Source organism: Poecile atricapillus, chromosome 3 (genome assembly GCF_030490865.1).
Source record: "Poecile atricapillus isolate bPoeAtr1 chromosome 3, bPoeAtr1.hap1, whole genome shotgun sequence".
Taxonomy (NCBI): domain Eukaryota; kingdom Metazoa; phylum Chordata; class Aves; order Passeriformes; family Paridae; genus Poecile; species Poecile atricapillus.
In genome coordinates this window covers 26,702,298-26,720,252 of record NC_081251.1, presented here as the reverse complement: position 1 = coordinate 26,720,252, position 17,955 = coordinate 26,702,298, and the positions used below count along the sequence as shown (strand labels likewise).

Below are 17,955 nucleotides of genomic sequence, written 5' to 3'. Positions count from 1 at the left end.
AAAGGCAGTGCACTGAGGTTTACCCCATCCAGGTCTGAATTCCGTTGTTAAATGCTCTGCCAATTTCAATTCAACACTTCTTATCCTGGTCAACCACTCTTAGGGGGGCTTCTTGGTGGAGTAGTAATGGATTTCTACAGTTCACTTGTCTGCATAGAGGTCGTGCTGTGCCTGGCAGTAGTCTCCACTGCCCTTCAGAAACTCCATAAATGTGTGACCAAGAACACCACAGAACTGCTGTAAAGAGAGGGGGGACAAAAAGCATAATGAGTACAGGTGAAACAAGCTTATAAGACATCAAGTTTTATAAAATGAAAAAATAAAAACACAGCAACTAAGCAGTTTCACAAGGTTTATTTTTTTTCCCTAAGAATTAGCTTTGCGTAACAATCCTGTTACCTTTCTTAGCATAAATTGCTAGAAAATAAATACATTTACTTATTACAAAGTTTCCATGTAGGGTTTTTGCAGCACCAAATCCTGTAATGTATTAAAACACAAACTTCAGCTGTGCTAAACACCGCAACAAGTTGTAAGAACCCCAGTACTTATAAAGACAATAGTTTTTCCAGGACACCCATACAACTGCCTTCTTCATTTTAAATTGAGAGACATCACAATATCTACTAAAGTTACAGAGAAAAATGAGTATAAATCCACCTGACTCAAACAGGAAGCCTTGAAAGCAAATCCAGTCTTTGTGGCCTAACAATACAATGGGAGCTTTTGAACAGAGGCTTTTGAGAGATCTGTAACTAAGGAAGATTTCACACGCTAAAGGCTGAAGACCAATGGCAACCTTCATGTGCTTTAACATATAAGTCTTTTTACACCATGACTTCATTAACATATTGAGAAAGCAGTAATGGTCTAGGCTAAAAACTTACATAGGCAAGTTTATTGAACAGGTCATTCCTGTCCAGTGGTATGCTGCTTAGCTATGGTTAAATTTATATATATAATTACTGCATGAAATGACCAGGAATTAAGATAGCAAATGAACTGCTCCAAGTTGTGTATTTATTTGCAGATGTTGCAAATGAACCACCCATACATGCTTTTACGCACCAGAAAACCCTTACAGCAGATGTGTTAAGTTTTGTGCCCAGATACTCTACCAGTATTACTGCTTGTACCTGTCTAGAGAACAGGAGGGAAGAGGAGAGTTCTGTTTTCGAAAAGAGAGGTACAAGTTGAACCACATGTCCACTAAACATACTTAGGTATTAGTGAGAAACATAATCAATCCTACAAATACTTAGCAGAAAAAAGTAATTATGTTGATGAGTCAACTTATTTTCATGTTTTCAGACAGCTTCCTGGTAAGAGTTTTAACGTGCATGTTAAGACAGAGGCATGACTTGTAAAAAACAAACAAACAAAACAAAGATACGCACAATAAAACCCCAACCTGCTAACAAAAACAAAAATGAGGTAAGTTAACAGAAAGAAATTGAGATGACAATTTCACATCCACTTTGCTGCCACTCCAGAGATACTACCACCACCTGGCAGTGATGCAGACCTATAGGATTAAGTTTGCCAGCTACTTGTAAAAAAACCTACTTCAGTATTTACCTTTAAGAACTTGAGAGAGAGAGCAAGAACTCTAAATATAATAGGCGTGGAAAAGGAGTAAGAAGGATCCTCTTAAGTCAAAGGTCAACAGGGTAACAGGAACCAGAAGAATTTAGACTCGGAAGAACTCCAAGAATCATCATCTGACTCACCAGCCATGCCCTAGCAAGGTGGCAGGTGCGCACTTAAAGCCTCCTAGGACTACATCTAGGGAACAGCTAAAACAGCAACTGAAAAAAAGAACTGAAGGTAACTTATTTAAAGCCACTTTCAATTAGTTTAAGAAGCAGAAGAGCAAAAAGGGACGGGACAGCTTTAAGCAGATATAGCTTCACAAGGTCTCGCGCTGCTTTTTGCACTGCACTGGCAGATTTCAAGTCTATCTCTTCTTAAGACTGCTAAGAAGAATCATATACAGACCCATGCCCTGTTTAAGGATGAGGAAGTGAAAGCTGTCAGAAATACTAATGCATGCAAGTAAGCTTGAGCACACAGTATGAAGTCATTAGGATGAAAAACTTTCAACTGGCAAAACAGAGATTTTGGGGAGAAAAGAACATTTAACATGTTGCGATACCAGGGCAGGTAGGAAGAAAGAAGTAATCAGGTTTCATCCAGTCTTCTAGGCAGGCTGTCCTTAGTCTACAACTAGGGAGTTCTCAAGACACCAGACAAACTAGTAAACCCTGAAAAGGGCAGGCAGCAAACAATTAGTTAAGTAAAAATCTTTTCTAGTGCAGATTGCTAATGACATTTTAGAAACTGGGTGCACACTTCAAATTCTTATACAAAGCAGAAGCAAGTATATTATGCAACGTTATGTTTGAGTTACATATGTCATTAACCCTTACAAAGGAATTGACGTTGTTAATTACTGGCTTAACAGTCAGTATTAAACACATCAGAACCTTAGTAATTCACACATCTAAGGACTTAACCAAGCATGTATTTAAGCCTCACTGTTTGCTTTGGCAACTATAGAGAACCAAAGCTCACATTTCCTTTGATGTGAGTGCCATCACTTCTCACCAATACTAGCAGGGAAGTTTCTCAGACAGACCAACTCCTTTAGGCAGCAACACACTGTACTATCCCAAGACAGCTTTGCCAACCTAGCTTCAATCTGTTCTGGGAGTCAAGTAACAATTAAAGGTAAGTAGTAAATGGGCATGCTGTTTCTGTTATGCAGTTAAGCCAGAGTACAAGGCTTCACTCACTTTCAGCAAAAAGACTTGGAAGATGAGAAATCAGCTATGAAAATAGTGTTGTAGTAGCGATGACCTCAGGCTTTGAGGGAACTCAAATGGTGTAATGAGCTTTCAAAAGGCCTGGAAATACATCTTTAGAATTACTATATTGTCTCATACAGTTTTGGTAGGTAAGCTATCAAAACAGTCAAGAGAGCGCAAGAAAGCAAGAAGTTGCATAACTGAAATTCAAACATGTAGTGTTGAAAGCAAAGGTTCTTTAACAGAGTAACACCAACTCATCACTTGTACCATCAAGTTGGGTACCCCAGCATGTTCTTTTCAATTTACATATACATTTTCCTTGAGGAAATTTAACACTGAAGGATTTTTTTAAAAAGTAGTAATTTCCATGCCAACAGAAAGCCAAACATTTAGACCATAAGAGCCATCAAAATAAACTTGGAAAACAAAACTAGGGTTAACATGTCAGGACAACCTATTGAGAGAATGCAACCTGTCCATTATAGCTGCATTAATTATGATTGTACGACCTACTACAATTCAAGCTAGGATAAGTTAGAGAATAGTCTGTTCAAGCAGGAGGAAGGCATCTTGAAAAGGAAGGCTTTAATTCATGCCTTCTCAGGGACAGAAAGGTGAAATACCTGTCATCACTGACAAGCAGATTCACATGGCTGTTTATTTGGGATTTGAAACAATCACTTGTGTCTGACAAAAACGGTTTACGAAAGTAATCTATTAGTTCTGTACTGATATGGGGAAAGCAGAGAGATGCAATGTTACTTCACACTGTTGACAGTCTGGTTCACAACTCCGTAGCTTCTTGAAAAGCATGCAAACAAAAGCATGTGTAAACACAGTTATATGACACTTTACATTCAGAAGATATGCAAGATGGTTCATGGTTGCTCAATCCACCTGCTCATAGACCAAAAATATATACCCAGATCCAACTATGTGGTCTCACATTCTCCTAAGTCAAGACCTGACACACAGTCATCTAGAGAAACCACAGGACTAAAAGTAGAAAACTAAAATAAACTAAGTTTCACGACAATTTGAGAACACCTGCAAGGAAGTTCATTGTTCTAACTTACTACCCAACAAAAAGATACTGAATGAGAAATACCTCCAACTTCCTCTTACAATTCAAGGCCTCAGTAGCAACTGCCAAAGCAGATAGGGAAGAGTGGAATGGTAAGGGGTACAAACTGCAAAGCCATTACGCAAGGTAGAGGCACACCTTTATAAAGCTACTCTTGACAAGATGCACCTCCTATCCACTGGGCACATAAATGCCTGTCCCTATGATATCCGCAGTGATAACACTGTTCATTTTAGACCATGGAAAGCAACCCATTGCCTATGAAAATACATTCATATCTCTCCAGTGGGAAGGGAGAATCTAAAGGTTTATCATAAATTTGTTGTGACATGCTCTATGCCGGAAGGATATTCTTGTGGTTCAAGTATGCAGTGAAGGGGGAAGAAAAAGTTATCTCAAAACTTCCTGTATAACAAGCCAATGCAACTTTTAGAGATGATGAAACCAAGGCCATGTGATTTGGTTCAAAGTTCTTCTGCTTGGACCACAAAAACAGCATGCAAAGAAGCCTTAAGTGGTATTGGAAAAAACTAGACATCACAGAAACCAATCCATCCCCTTGTCTAGCACTTCCTCCTGAGTTTCTAAAAGGAATCTCCAAGTGACTAACACTGTCACTTCAATAGCAAACTACATAAATCCTGTCATTTTATTAAATAACTATTCCATTATGTTTTAAGCAATAACATGAGAAATATAGCACTACAGCAATAAATGTCTACATGTATTTCATCGAGTTCAATTAAGCCATGAATGCCTAACAGAAAGTTGCAACTGAGAAGAAAGCAGTAAAGACTTTCATTTAACACAGAAATATTTCTTCCATTGATCCAATAGAGTGAGTTTTAATTTTTTGAAGAAGGTGACAATCAGTTGCTTATGGTTCCGTAATACCCTTATCTGGGTCTTCTGGTTAATGTTTAAAACAAGTGATTGCTTACAGTCAGCCTACACACTGGGACAGATCCGGCATTCTTATGTGGTGCGTATTTTGTCAGAACATGAAACTTCCACTTGATAGAAGTTATTAGATAGGGCTAACTTCTATTTATTTACTGTCTTACTGACACATTTAGTTTCAGTAAGACAATGACATCCTGTTGCCTTGGCTCTTACTAGATCTGTCAAGCATTTTTATTTCACATTCTCATATTTCCTCTCACACCTGCGCAATTTTTGTATTACCTCTTCCACATTTTCCCCATGAAACGACTCTGTTTCTGTAAGACAATTTCAAAACCCTTTGCTGTTCCATCGCTGGAATAATATGATCTGACATTTAGGTGTAATCTTCAGGTTTCTTGATTTGGCAGTTTTATGAGATTAAAAAGAGACAGAGTTCATACTTCTGAGTCACTGCTTCTGAAAGACTCAGCAAATGCAGGGAGACATATTGGAAAGTTGTCTCTAGCAGAAATAAGAAACACCATATTACTGGACCTTCATGCCACCAAACCTGTACAATTGTCAGCTCATAATACTTGCGATGTGCATAGCTAGCTACCACTAAGCAAACAATCCTGCTTCTATTGTCATAGATGACTTGATTTTGTTAATTCTTTGTCTTTCTTGCTTCCCTACTTTTGGAGGGCATATTACCACCAGCAAGCCGTGCATTGTTTGATTTTTTCCTGCTTAAATACATACTGCTCTGTAGTCACAGATGTTACACAGCACAAGGCACCGAGATTACTAGGTGAGTTAAAAAAGAAAAACGAACCAAAAACTGGCAAGTGAAACCTTCTGAAGCTGAACTGTGATCCACCTCCAGAGGGAAGTGCCTTCCTTGAAAGGACAGATGGCAAGGTCTTGAAAGCAGTTTCGGACAAATTAAGATACTTCACTGTATTCTTGAGCTTTTGAGGCGTAAGGCAGAAACATCCGCTTCAACACGAATTTAATGACTCGTCTGCGGACTTTTCCTGCCGAACAATGCCGACTCCACACCCGAGTTCGGGCATACCCCACCTCTACTGCATAGAGCTCATTTTGGAAAGGACTCACGTCCTCGCTCGCAGCCGGCACTGACTCCCCGCCCGAGCACGGCGGAGACAAAGCAGCCGCCCGGCCGCCTTTGCCCCGGCCGCAGCCGCGCACGTGGGGCCGCGGCGGGGGACGAGCGCCGGCCGCGGCAGCCAAGCCTGGCAACCAAGCCTGGCAACCAGCCGCCCACGGGCAAGCCCCGGCTTGCCCGGGCAGCCCCGGGCTACGGCCGCCCCGCAACTGCGGGGTGCCGCGCTCCCAGCCTGCCTGTCCCAATCTCTCCCCGGCACGGAGTCACTGTCCCGGCCGGGACAGCGCCCCGCGGGCCAGGCCGGGCCGTCGCCCCGACTGCGGCGGTCACGGGTTCGCATCACGCCTCGATCAGGCTCCCGACGCGGAGCCATCTTGTCCCCCGGAGCCGCCGCCCGGCTCGGCTTTCCCCCGGCAGGGGGCTCCCGGCACGGCCCAGGGCGCGGAGCCACGGCCGCGGAGGCGCTGCCCTTCCCGGCGGGCGGCCCGGCCTGGCCCGGCAGACTCCGCCGCAAAGAGCCTGGCGGGGAGAAGGCCAGGCCGGCGGGCGGGGCAAGCGGCAGCCGAGCTCACAAAGCGGCTTTGTGCCCGAGTCGGGCCGCCCAGGAACCGCGGAGAGGTCGCCACCTCCTCCTTTCTCGGTGGAGGAGGGAAGAGGGGCGCCAGCAGGCGGGGGGCAGGAGAGGGGCGCCGGCGGGGAGGGAGGCCGAACCGTGCCGCAGCCGAGCGGGCTCGGCTCCCCAGCGGCCCGCCCGACGGGAGGCGCAGCCCGGCGCTTCGAGAAGGCGCCCGCAGCCGGCGCGGCCCGGGCGACAGAACAAAGAGACAACATGGAGGAGATAGGGTAGAGGGCGAGGATAGGCTCGGTAGCCGAGGGGCCAGGGCGGGGGGCGCGGGCGGGCGGCACTCACAGGAATATGGTTACTCATTGAAGACTGTAGCCTGATCATACAGCCGGGGTGCGGGCGCCACCGCCGGGGGCAGGAGGAGCAGAACCAGGAGGAGGAAGAGGCGCTGGAGGCCGCGGAGCTGCCGGCGGGGGTTCGGCGGCGGCGGCAGCGCGGGGAAGGACCATACAGCGGCTGCAGCGGGCGGGCGGCTCTGCGGGCGGCGCCGGGCGGACGCGGCTGCACCAGGAGCGACTCTCGGCGCCGCCTCCCGCACGAGCGTCCTGGGGCCCGCCCCTTACGCCACTGACGGGCGTCGCGCCCACCCAATCAACGGTGCCATCGACGCGTCTGGGGCGGGCGCGAGGCCTCGGGGGGCGGGGCGGAGGCGGGGCGGGCGGGCGCGAGAGGCGGAGGCGGCCGGCGGGAACCGGTTCGTGAATGGGGCCGGCGCGGGGAGCGCCCCTCGGGGCCGCGCCGGGACACCCCGCGCGCCCCGCCCGCCCGCGCCGGTGGCTTCGCTGGGAAGCGCCTGGCGCGAGCCCCAGCTCCCCCGGGACGGAGAGTTCCAGACTGCTCCCTGCGCCGCCGGTGCGGGCCGGCCGGCCGGCTGGCGCTGCGCAGCCATGTGCCCGCCGTGGCGGGGCGAGGCGGGAGAGCCGCTCCCGCACGGGTCGTAAGACACGGGATGGCGCAGCGGCGGCCCCGCGCGGGTTTAATCCGTCGGCCCCTTCGCCCGCGGGCTGCAAAACCGCTGTGGCGAGTTTAATGCCGACAGAAAGGTCTTAGGGCGTTCTGCCCGCAGATTACCCTGCGTCGTTTAAGTCGAGATGAAAAGCGTGATTCTGGTGTTGCAGATGGGAGCTCAGCCCAGTAGGCCAGAAGCGGTGCGAGAAACAGCAGGGCTCGCTCAGCCTCGTGCTCCCTCCCGCTCCAGGGAAAGCGCCTCCCAGGGCACAGGGCTTGCCTGAGGAGCTGCAGCCGGCGGTGGGAAGCGCCCATGGTGCCTCAGGAATAGCGGCATGGCCGGCGGTCCCTGGCTGGACACCGGCAACCGGGGAAACACCTCAATGTGGGTCACTGCTAGCTTTGTGAAACAACAGCCTATTTTTAGCTTGAATTCGTCTGGAACTGTTCTAGTTGTATTTAGCTAGTTAAGTCTTCTGCGTGATATTTTATTATTGCTATACGGATTACAAGAGCTTGCAGAAGTTGGTTTTGATATAAAAAATAAACAGCCCCAGTCTGAGTGTCTTCAAGTTAGTATTGCTCTATACAAAGGCATGGCTGGTTTGTGATTTTGCCCAAATGTTCTGGGTTTGTAGAACCAGCCGTGGTTTGTCCAGACGAGGTTTTCATGGTATCTGACACGTGAGAGATGTGCTATTCAGAACATGTCTAAACTATCTTTTGCTCCACCTGGCTTCAGGGGGCCAAATGCTAATTTCTAGCCAGGAGCTGTCTCTGCTAGGATAATGTACTTAGCTTCTCTGGGCTATAAATAGATCTGGGCTGTATTTATTTACATCGTGTCATGTATTTGCTGACTTAGAGCACGTGTCTGGTCACCTCGCAGCTGTTTCCACTTCTCCATATAAAACTTCTTGAAGACGTGATCAGAATGCTATAAAATAAGATGATCCCAAGGTTGATGTCTGCTTGGAATATTGTTTACTTTTTGGTGGTTGTAATGATAGGAAGGTTTTGGGAAAAAAATAAAGTCAACATAACTTCTGTCGTTAATAAAGTTTGATGAACTTGCTCTGAATCACAGAGTTCTGTGATTAAACAGCCTTGCTTTAGTCTGTGCTGTTTGGTTTTTGTGTTTGAGGTTTTTTCCTCCAACAATGCAAGGTTTTGTTTGCTGCTTCATTGCACAATAAACTGATCAGGATTTTAAAATCAAATTACTTTCTGCTGCAACATCTTTTGAGTGCTCTAGCACGGTAGTTTACACTGAAAGTAAGTCTGGCAGTTTCTCTGAAATTGTATACCCAAAGAAGAAAGGATTTAGCTCTGAAATCTTCTGGTCTAAAAGGTTTTTTCCTTTTTGAGTAAAGAATGCCTGGATCATTTTAACGATTTAATAATAATTTTTATTAGATTGACCCTATCTGGTCCTCCTAGTTGTGATTAGTTATATCATGCTAGTTGTCACTTACTGTGCAGTTCCTGTATGTTATGATCTGAGATGGCAAGAGATGCTTGGAGACTACAAGAGTCTCCTATTTCATATAATATAGGGCAGAATCAGAGGTATGTGTACAGGAGAGGGAGACAAGTGGATAGTTACAAGGTGCCAGTTAGTGAACTGATGAAACAAAGTGATTTGAGGAAACAGAAAGAGACTCCAAAGGAACTTTAAATATAAGAAAGAAATAAATGCTTGAAAGGAGAAATATATGGGGTATAATCAGAAGAGACTGATACTATCAGTACAATGTGATCATCATAATTTTGTGGTATTAGGAAGATTAATACAACTTTTATGATAAGAGGCTATATAATATTTTATATATATATTAGGAAAAAGCTTGAATACATTTTTCAAGCAGTGGAAATGAAAAACAAAATGTGGGCATGGACTCAATGTCCTTACGTAGTTGAATATTCTCAAGAGTTTTTGAAAGTCTTAATGGGCATTTGTGCAGTAAAACAGTCAATTTAAAGTATACCAAAATTTCAGAAATCCAAATGGTGAGTTATGCCTTATGATTGATTTATTTTCTTCTAAGAATAGTGAAAAAAAAAAATCCCTATTGACACTCTTTATGTAAAAGTGTAAATATTTTATATGCTTTGCTTGCTATTTTTTTAAAGAAGGGGAATCTTAACATAATTAAGGAAAAGTTTTTTACTTCTGATCATCTTTTTCAACCTTTCTGTACTTATAAAAGTTCCATTATATTATTTTTCAGTCAGAGGGACCAGAACAGGAAGTAGTTTTTAACACTAAGAGCATGTATCACTTTAAAGTAATTTTAATTTATTGCTACTCTATATGTTCTTTTTTTGTGAATGCTACTTCTATGGATTCATGAAAGTTAAACTTTAAAATATTACTCTTATGTTTTAAATATGTGTCTTTATATAACAGCATATTTGAATATTACTCAAAGACTAAATAAAAGTACTGGTTTATTAATATCCTTGTCTTTTGCAGACACTTAACTTCTTTAGCCCCTCTAGAAATCAGTACTAATGTTTGTCTGGGTCTTCTGTACCATAACATTAGGGCAAACAATTATATACTGGAAAGAAATGTGAGAATCTGAATTTGTTCATTTGGCCATAGCTTCATTGCTTCTATATATAGGACATATATATATATATATCCTATATATAATCTATATATAGGACTAATCCTATTTTAAATTTTAGTGGAATTGGGGATTTCAGATGGGTTTTGATGTCATGTCTATTACTTGTCTATTTGTATAGAATTAATGTATACAATTAAGATTCTACTGTTAGATCTCTGATCTGCTGATATCTAATGTAGCCTTTTATGTGGAGGTTTCTGAAGGCTGTGCTAATGCCAATGTGTAAAAACGTGAAGTGAGTTGACTATCACCGGGTCAGACTGTCACCTAACAGAAAACTCATACATGACTAAGCAGATTAAAACAAAAAATAATTAAAGGGAAAGAATGTAATTAATGCAAATCAATGTAGTTCTAGGGAAAACAGCTATTGCCAAGAAAGCTGATTTAATGCTTTGATAAGATTACAAGATTGGCATAAAAGTAACTGCATAGCTGTAACACTAAATGTTCATGTTTTCAAACAGTTTTATCAAAGGAGTGTAATCAAAGATCAGTCCAAAAACAAGTGTGACTGGTGCAAAGATTGATGAATACCAAGTAGCAATGATGCCAGCATGGTTCTTTAGAGTAATCTAGGCTTTTTTAGTAACTTGTGTACACTCAAAAATATGCTTTAGTATGGAAAAGTCATACATCTAGAATAAGGAACACAAGCAAGATTTTTAAGTTTTCAAGAACACTTTTGTTACTCTTAAGGCAGTATAGGGATTATAATGGACAAGTCCCAGGGCAGTGCTGTGGTAGCAATAAAAACCATCATTCTGTGATCCTTAGCTATCTAATGTAAAATTGTGAGGTGCAGAGGTTTTGGGTTTCTTTTTTTTTTAATAGCATCAGTACTAACTACTGAATTACCATGTACAGATCTGTTGACCACAGACCTTTCCTGATTTTCTGATATATGTAAAACCCCAGCCAATTAATCTGGAGTCTGTGTGTGGCCTTTTTCATATGCCCTGTTATCTACTCCTTTGTTGATACTTATTGCTCCACCTCTTAGCCCTTTTTCGCCTCCCTCTTTAGGTTAGGTTCAGTGCTGTGGGGTCTCTCGGATTCTGCAGTCTTCTGGTGAACAGGATAATGGAGTGGAAAGGACTGCAGGGCACTGTCAATGTTTTTGTGTTTGAGAATGGTAGGTCCACAGCCATGTCATGGAAGAGAAAGTGATTTATTTTTGAAAATGCAAATCTGCAGAAAATGTTCAAAGACTGGAAATAGTGAAACATAAAGGACTCTTCCTTTAAACTCAAGGATATGAATTGATATAAGGTGAAAATATAGGCCTCTAAAAGTATCTTAATTTGAAGAGTGTTATAAACAGGCAAAAACAAAAAAAGGAAATGAGGCAGATGACTTAAAAGAAGATAAACCCGTTTATTAAAACCACCGAACAGCTGAGGGTGAGGCTCCAGGGTAAGCCCAGAGCCTACTCAGCAAGTCAGAGAGTTACTTGTAGCGAACTGCGTGCCACACACAGGGTGTTCCGTAGGATACGAGCTTCTCCGAAAGACCGGAGTGCTGAGCTCCCGGGTGGTTTTAAAGTCTCTCCCTTCGTTGGATTGGTGCATTTTTCAATCCACCATCTGATTGGTCCAAATTCAGTAATTTGATAGGTCCTTAAGTTCGTGCACCCTCCACCAATCATTCCTCCAGGGTGTCGAATGATTGATTGTCTCGTCTACTAATAGTTGTCCTCAGTGCAGATGTCACTCCTGGAGGTCATGTTCTGGAGTGTTCTCAACCCTGAGCCAACCCCAGCTCCATCTGACTGCAAACACACCAGCCTCCAGACCTCTCCCATTTCCCTTATAATCCCCCCAAGAACCTGAACTGCCCAAAACAAATACCAACCATCAACTAGAAACTTTTTACATCAAACAACTACCAACCCATAACCCAATGTTAACAATTAATCAACATGTTGCAACTATTTTCTCAATTTATCACCTTACAAATTTATCAATTTGTTACAATTATTACATATTTATAACAAAGAGTTAAGTAGATTGGTTTGTAAATGCATGACAAATTCACTTGGTCTGAAGTTACTGAAGATACAAGTTACTGCCTTCAGTACAGGAATTACTGGGTGAAATTCCATATGCTGTGATGTGCAGGAGTTCATAAACTGTAAAATACAATTTTTTACACTTTGAAGTGTGAATTTAGCAGGAAAAGAAGACTATTGGTAAAAAATGCTTTACTTCAGGTTTTTTGAGTTAGTTCAAACTTTATGGTATTTTTATTTCAATGGAGCTGTAGAATTTCTTATATTGTGTCTTAACTGGAAATTCTGCTTTTAATGTTTCCAAAGTTTAATAGCATTATCAATTTAACTGAGTGCCTCTCTTTAATTTTCCACTGATTATAATTTTATTGTGTGTATAAAAGCCCTCTAATCTATTGAGTTTCTTGCTGTTGTCAGTTCTTACTATGTCAGCTTCATTTCTGCAACTTGGTCACATTCCTTCTCCCCTCTAGCATGTTTTCCTCTTTATTTTCTGATGGATGTCTTTGGTCAAAGTCTTTCTTCAAGCTTCTTTCTTTTCTTCGGTTCTTTAAAAAGTCTTGTGATTGTTAAACATTAGTTACTTTCTCTCCTATGTCTGGAGCTGCATGGTGAGAGCGCACATGGAGCCTTCTGCTGCTATCTGCAGCTATCTGCTGGCAGATAGCACCTAAGGAACACGGTTCTGATGCAACACTGTGGGGACAGACCTCTGCTAGAGGGGAACCTTTCTGCTGTGGACATTTCTGTGCTGATGTGCTAGAAGAAGGATACAGGATTTTTAGCATAATAAATCTATTTGTGATGCTCTATCACACTAGCAAAACTGAAGGACCTTGCTGTGAATCCTTCATATTTGTTTGGCATCCTTGGCCATGCATATTTATTAAAAAATACTCTGAATTCATTATGAGGATTTAACACAGACCTTTTTACCATTCATATAAATGAGCACTTCATATACAAAGTTGGTGTACTAAAGGTCTCTGGTTTTGTTGTCTTGGGCTAGATCTTGTCTATGTGCTTTTGTGATAATGACAATTATTTTCCATTTTCAGCTCCAAAACTGGTTTCTGTAGTTTGCAGATAAGGTCAATTTAGTTTCTTTCTGGAACCCTGATTTTATGTATTGGCCCTGGACTGGTCAGAGGGATTAGAACATTACTGCTGAGACTTCACAAATGCAAACAAAGTGAAGCCTTTTTTCAGTTGTTTTTTGAAATTGTTGAATATCTCATATTGCTTCTGTCTGTTCAATAAAATAATTGTCTCCGTAATGCCCAGTTTGTATTAAAACTGTGAAGATGTGGTTTTTCATGACTGAAGCAAACATGATCTTTTATAGGTACGTGCTGTAATAGTCACTTGGCAAGTTTAGCATTCATAATTGGCCCTTAGGCAACATATAATCTGAGTAGATGGTATTTAAGTATTGCAGGAGTAATTATAAAGATGAATAATTTCAGAAAATATTTGTGCAATATTGCTTACAAGTAAGTTTTCTGCTCTTAGGCTGTTTTACAACATATCTGCTTGTTTATTCCTACTGAAATAAAGCCTATACACTAGGAAAACTGGACATTTTTGATTTGATTAATTTAATTAGGTTTTGTCCAAACACTTTTTGGAACAGTCCAATGGTTTGACATTCTGGATATATCACAGCATTTATCTCAGGAAGCTGTTTGAACTGACAGCCTGGGAATATTTTCTCAAGTATGTTATTGGCAAATCATAGCCCTGTCACAGGGATGACAAATAGGGCCTTTGGTGCTAATAGTGCTTTCCATATTTACTATTACTTTTTAGGAAATTTTGGTATAAGGATACTATACAGCTGCTATTAAAAGACTTCATTTTTTTCTTGTGCTAAAGTTTTTCAACAATGCTACCCATGAAAACTGCTAAACTGGTGCTCTTAATAGTAATATCAAATATGTTAAAGGCAATTACAAGAGCATACAGCAATTACAGACTTGTAATTTTTCCTTTTTGAAAAGTTTATTTGGATATGTGTGAAAATTCATTTATGTTTTGTTTCTAAAATGTAAACCACAGATTTTATTGTCTTGCATTATTAGTGCTGCAACCAGAAATGAACTGCAATCTCTTTGCTCAGTCTGTTCAGATTACTGCAGCTATCAGTCACTGCCTTTTCAGCATCCTCTTCACACTGCTCCTGATTTTTTCCCCTCTGTTGCTAGGGAGGAATGCTCATTGATTTTTCTGTGGGTTTAGTTGCTGTTGTTTTGCAGCAAAATAACAATTTATTGAGAAAAGAAAATTTTGCACATCCACTTTTTAAACTCACCATATTCTCTTGTCAGCTGGTATATTGTACTGTCACTAGACTCAAAGTTTATCTTGTCATTTATTGTTGGAATCCCATTATTGTTAAAAATCATTGTCTTTAATTTTATTTATGAGAATTTAATTAAAAATTGAAAAATATAAGCCAGAGTTGGTAATTGTCTATTGCAATTCTATCCCATGCTCAAATATGACCTTATACCATTAAATGGCAAAATTATTATACAAGAAGGAAAGTTAGAACATGTAATAGAAAATAAAAATTATAAATTTAATTATAAATTATAAATAAATATAAATTATATTTTATTATCTATTCATGTCCTTTTGTTGTTGCTGTGATTAGTGAACATTTCTCTTTTGTATAGTATTATAATTGTCAATGTATTAGAAAAGAGATATACCTGTGTCCAGTTTAACAGGAAAAACAAATCACTTGGAAACCAAAATATGGGTAATCTTATGATCTAAAGCTCTCTAGTATTTAACTAGTACTAATCTAAATAAAGAAAATTACATGTGTTTAAAAGTTAAGTTGGAAACTGTAAGCTGTAAGGAAAAGATAAGTAAATCTCCAAATGTCCTAAAAAAATGTAGTGGCTTTTGAATTTAGATTTAAACAAGAAAGCATCTGAGAACGGTCAGCCTCTGTGATCTAGTGCTGGAATTCTTTAGTATCCCTAATTTCTTTTGTCTTTTGCTTGAGTAAACTGGTTCAGCAGATCAAAAATACGTTAGGTCTTTGAAGTAAAACAATACTTTTATTTTGTCTTAGAGTAAGTACACTGTGTCAGGCTATCAATAAACATGTACTTTTTGTGACATAAATGACATTCCAATGGTACTCCAAATTCTAGGCTATTTTGCTTCCAATCTGCCAGATGAACGGCACCAGACTTTGCTATGTGTGTGATTACATTGTTTTTTCCCCAGGGCTTGCACAGTCAGAATATTACTTTGGTCAGCAGACTGTTGGTCAAAATAATACATTCCAAAGTGATGGTAGGGAGCAGTACCCCACTGAAAATGTAACTGAATACACTGTAGTTTGTGCAAATTTCTTTATGCAGGACTGCCTCTTTTGTGCCCCTAGTGCCACGCACCTTTCTAAATTTTCCAAACTGATATTGAACTTGCCATTGAGTCCAAAACTGTATATTGCTGTTCTATATTCCTGCAGTTCACATACTCATAAGTGCTCCCAGCAGTACCAGTGTAGGCATATGCATTTCAGTAATAATCCTGTTCTCTGAAACTATTACTTTAACATGTTTCTGATGCCACATAGATAATTTTTTTTTAATAATGAGAGTTATCATCTCCCCACCAAGAAAATTTGTTTCTACAATTGTTTCTGCATCTGTTTAGGTGCAAAATTCTGGACCCTCTGCAACTATTCCTTACCTGTGTTTAAATGTTCCCGTTGTAGAATTGTGCAATTCCTGCCTGAAACACCAGCGTATACTTGGGGATAGAGTAACAATTCCAGCAGCTTCAATGGCCATCCAGTTTGTCATGAAAATATTATGGTGGTAATTTCTTTTCACATTCTGGTACCGTCCAAAAGACATGAAACATTGCATGGATGTCTGCATCATAACATAAACAGTTAGAATTGGGGCAGCATGTTTAATGTGTCTGTGATGCAAGTGGGGAATAGTTAGAGCTATCAGGGCCAGAAGTACCTCCGGTGTATGTGGTGGCAAGTTAAAATAACCACTGTCCTTAGAGCCATAAATGAAAAATAATCTGATTGATTTGTTCCTAGAGACACACCACTCAGAAGGGCAGTATGTAAGCTGGGATGTCATCACAACCATTGGAGAAAGCAAGTGCACCATTGTGTATTCAGGATGGTCTGTGGAATTGTAGATAGTTGGTGCTAGTTTGGTTCAAGGTTGCCTGAGTAGATGTGAAAATACTCTGTCATGTGACACACCCCACTGTGGATAATTATATGTAGTGAAACTCGTGTCCTTAAAGCTGACATTTGGAAGGGAGGGAAAAGGAGTAGACACATATGGAGCTAAGTACTTAGTCTTACTAAATAGGCCTTAACAAGTATTTCAGATTAACAATATTTGCAATGATAGAGGAAAATGAAGAACTCTCCAAGCTGCTACTTGTGGAGCCACTATTTTCTGTGCATTCTGTGTCAGATATGGAAAGATTTCATATCTATTAAAATATAATATATATATTTATATCAAAAGAAACCTGATGCAGAGGCCTCCCAGTTATTAGAAGAAAATTCTTAGGACGCAGACGAGAGTAATGTAAAACTGATGATTTTTTTCTGCAGTATTTTAGGATACCTAAGGACATTTAGAAGCAGACTCACATTTTCACTACAAAAAATATACTTTTAAAACAAACCAGACTTCAAAATTTACTGAAATAGTTCATGTAGCTTGTAATTTTATTAGAAATCCTGGTATTTAAATAAACTCCGTTGTAGAAAACACAATAACATTCCATATACATTTCAGGATCTAATTATACTTAATCATTTTCAAGCAAGCAAGAAGCAGTCTGGAGACATTTTCAAATGTCTAGGCAGTGAGCTTTACAGACACTGTTCCTAAGGATTAACACTACAAACTTTGGAGACAGCCTCTGGAAACAAGCTTATTATGCTGCTCGGTGGATGCTCTGCTGTCTTTGTTGTTAGGCTCATAAGGGCAAATGTCATCCATACATTCTCTGAAGCCTCTCATCCTGTTAGTGATCCAGTAAGTCTCGACTTGAACAGAAGCTTTCAGAACCAAGCACTGCTTGTACAAGATAAAGGCTACCAATTTCTCTCCAATTTGAATGAAATACATTGCAAGGTAGTGCAGGAATCCTGACTTTTTTTTTTCTTAAGGTGTCATTATGAATAAAACTGATCATAAATACTTTTCCACTGCACATATTTTGGAGCTTTTTTCCTATACTATTTCCCAATTTCTATGTAATTTTACTATCCTTTATTTAGGGAAGAGCAATATCCTGTTTAGTCTTCTTTCAGTAAGTACCCTGAAGTATTTAGTCAGATTTTACTCAGTTCTATTCAGGTACAATCTAACATATGATATTAATTTTGGAAACAACTGTGACTTCATCTCTGATCAAACAGTTAAGCAAAAAGTATATTTTGCCTTTGGAAGGTGCCCTTTAGTTTAAAGATTACTTTTCAAAATTATCTATATTACTTTAGAGCATAAGTCATGTTTTCCAAGGGAATAGTCACTTGGGGATGCTCAACTTTAGACAGTTCCAGCATAAGGGAATTCACACCCTTAATTACATGTTACAGATTCCTGTTCAAAACATGAGAAGGACTAGGAGACTAAAAATGGAATCAGTAGGAGTCAGCATGGCTCACTGAAAGATACAGCAGACAAAAACTTAATAAAGGAATAAAACTTAAATTAGCTTGGCCAACTCTTAGAGGATGAAGCTGACTTTTTAGACAGGCTGCAGTCAAAAGGAGGGAAAAAAATAGGCAAACATGGGGATAAAATTCTTGAATATA

General features: G+C 40.7%; 1 protein-coding gene across 1 annotated transcript; it reads right to left on the bottom strand.

Annotated features, from left to right (window-relative positions):
• Positions 1–97: 97 nt before the first annotated feature.
• LOC131577257 (uncharacterized) lies at positions 98–7,087 on the bottom strand. The gene is made up of 2 exons (XM_058834897.1): positions 6,819–7,087; positions 98–237 (listed from the first exon to the last, which is right to left on the bottom strand). The coding sequence occupies exons 1-2, from the start codon at positions 6,855–6,857 to the stop codon at positions 142–144; spliced, it is 135 nt and encodes a 44-aa protein (XP_058690880.1). The 5' UTR covers positions 6,858–7,087; the 3' UTR covers positions 98–141.
• Positions 7,088–17,955: the final 10,868 nt, after the last annotated feature.

Excerpts from the sequence above, each read along its gene's own strand:
- LOC131577257 (XM_058834897.1), bottom strand. The coding sequence starts at position 6,857 with ATGATCAGGCTACAGTCTTCAATGAGTAACCATATTCCT. Across the intron at positions 238-6,818 it reads CAATGAGTAACCATATTCCT|CAGTTCTGTGGTGTTCTTGG; the intron begins GTGAGTGCCGCC and ends CTCTCTTTACAG.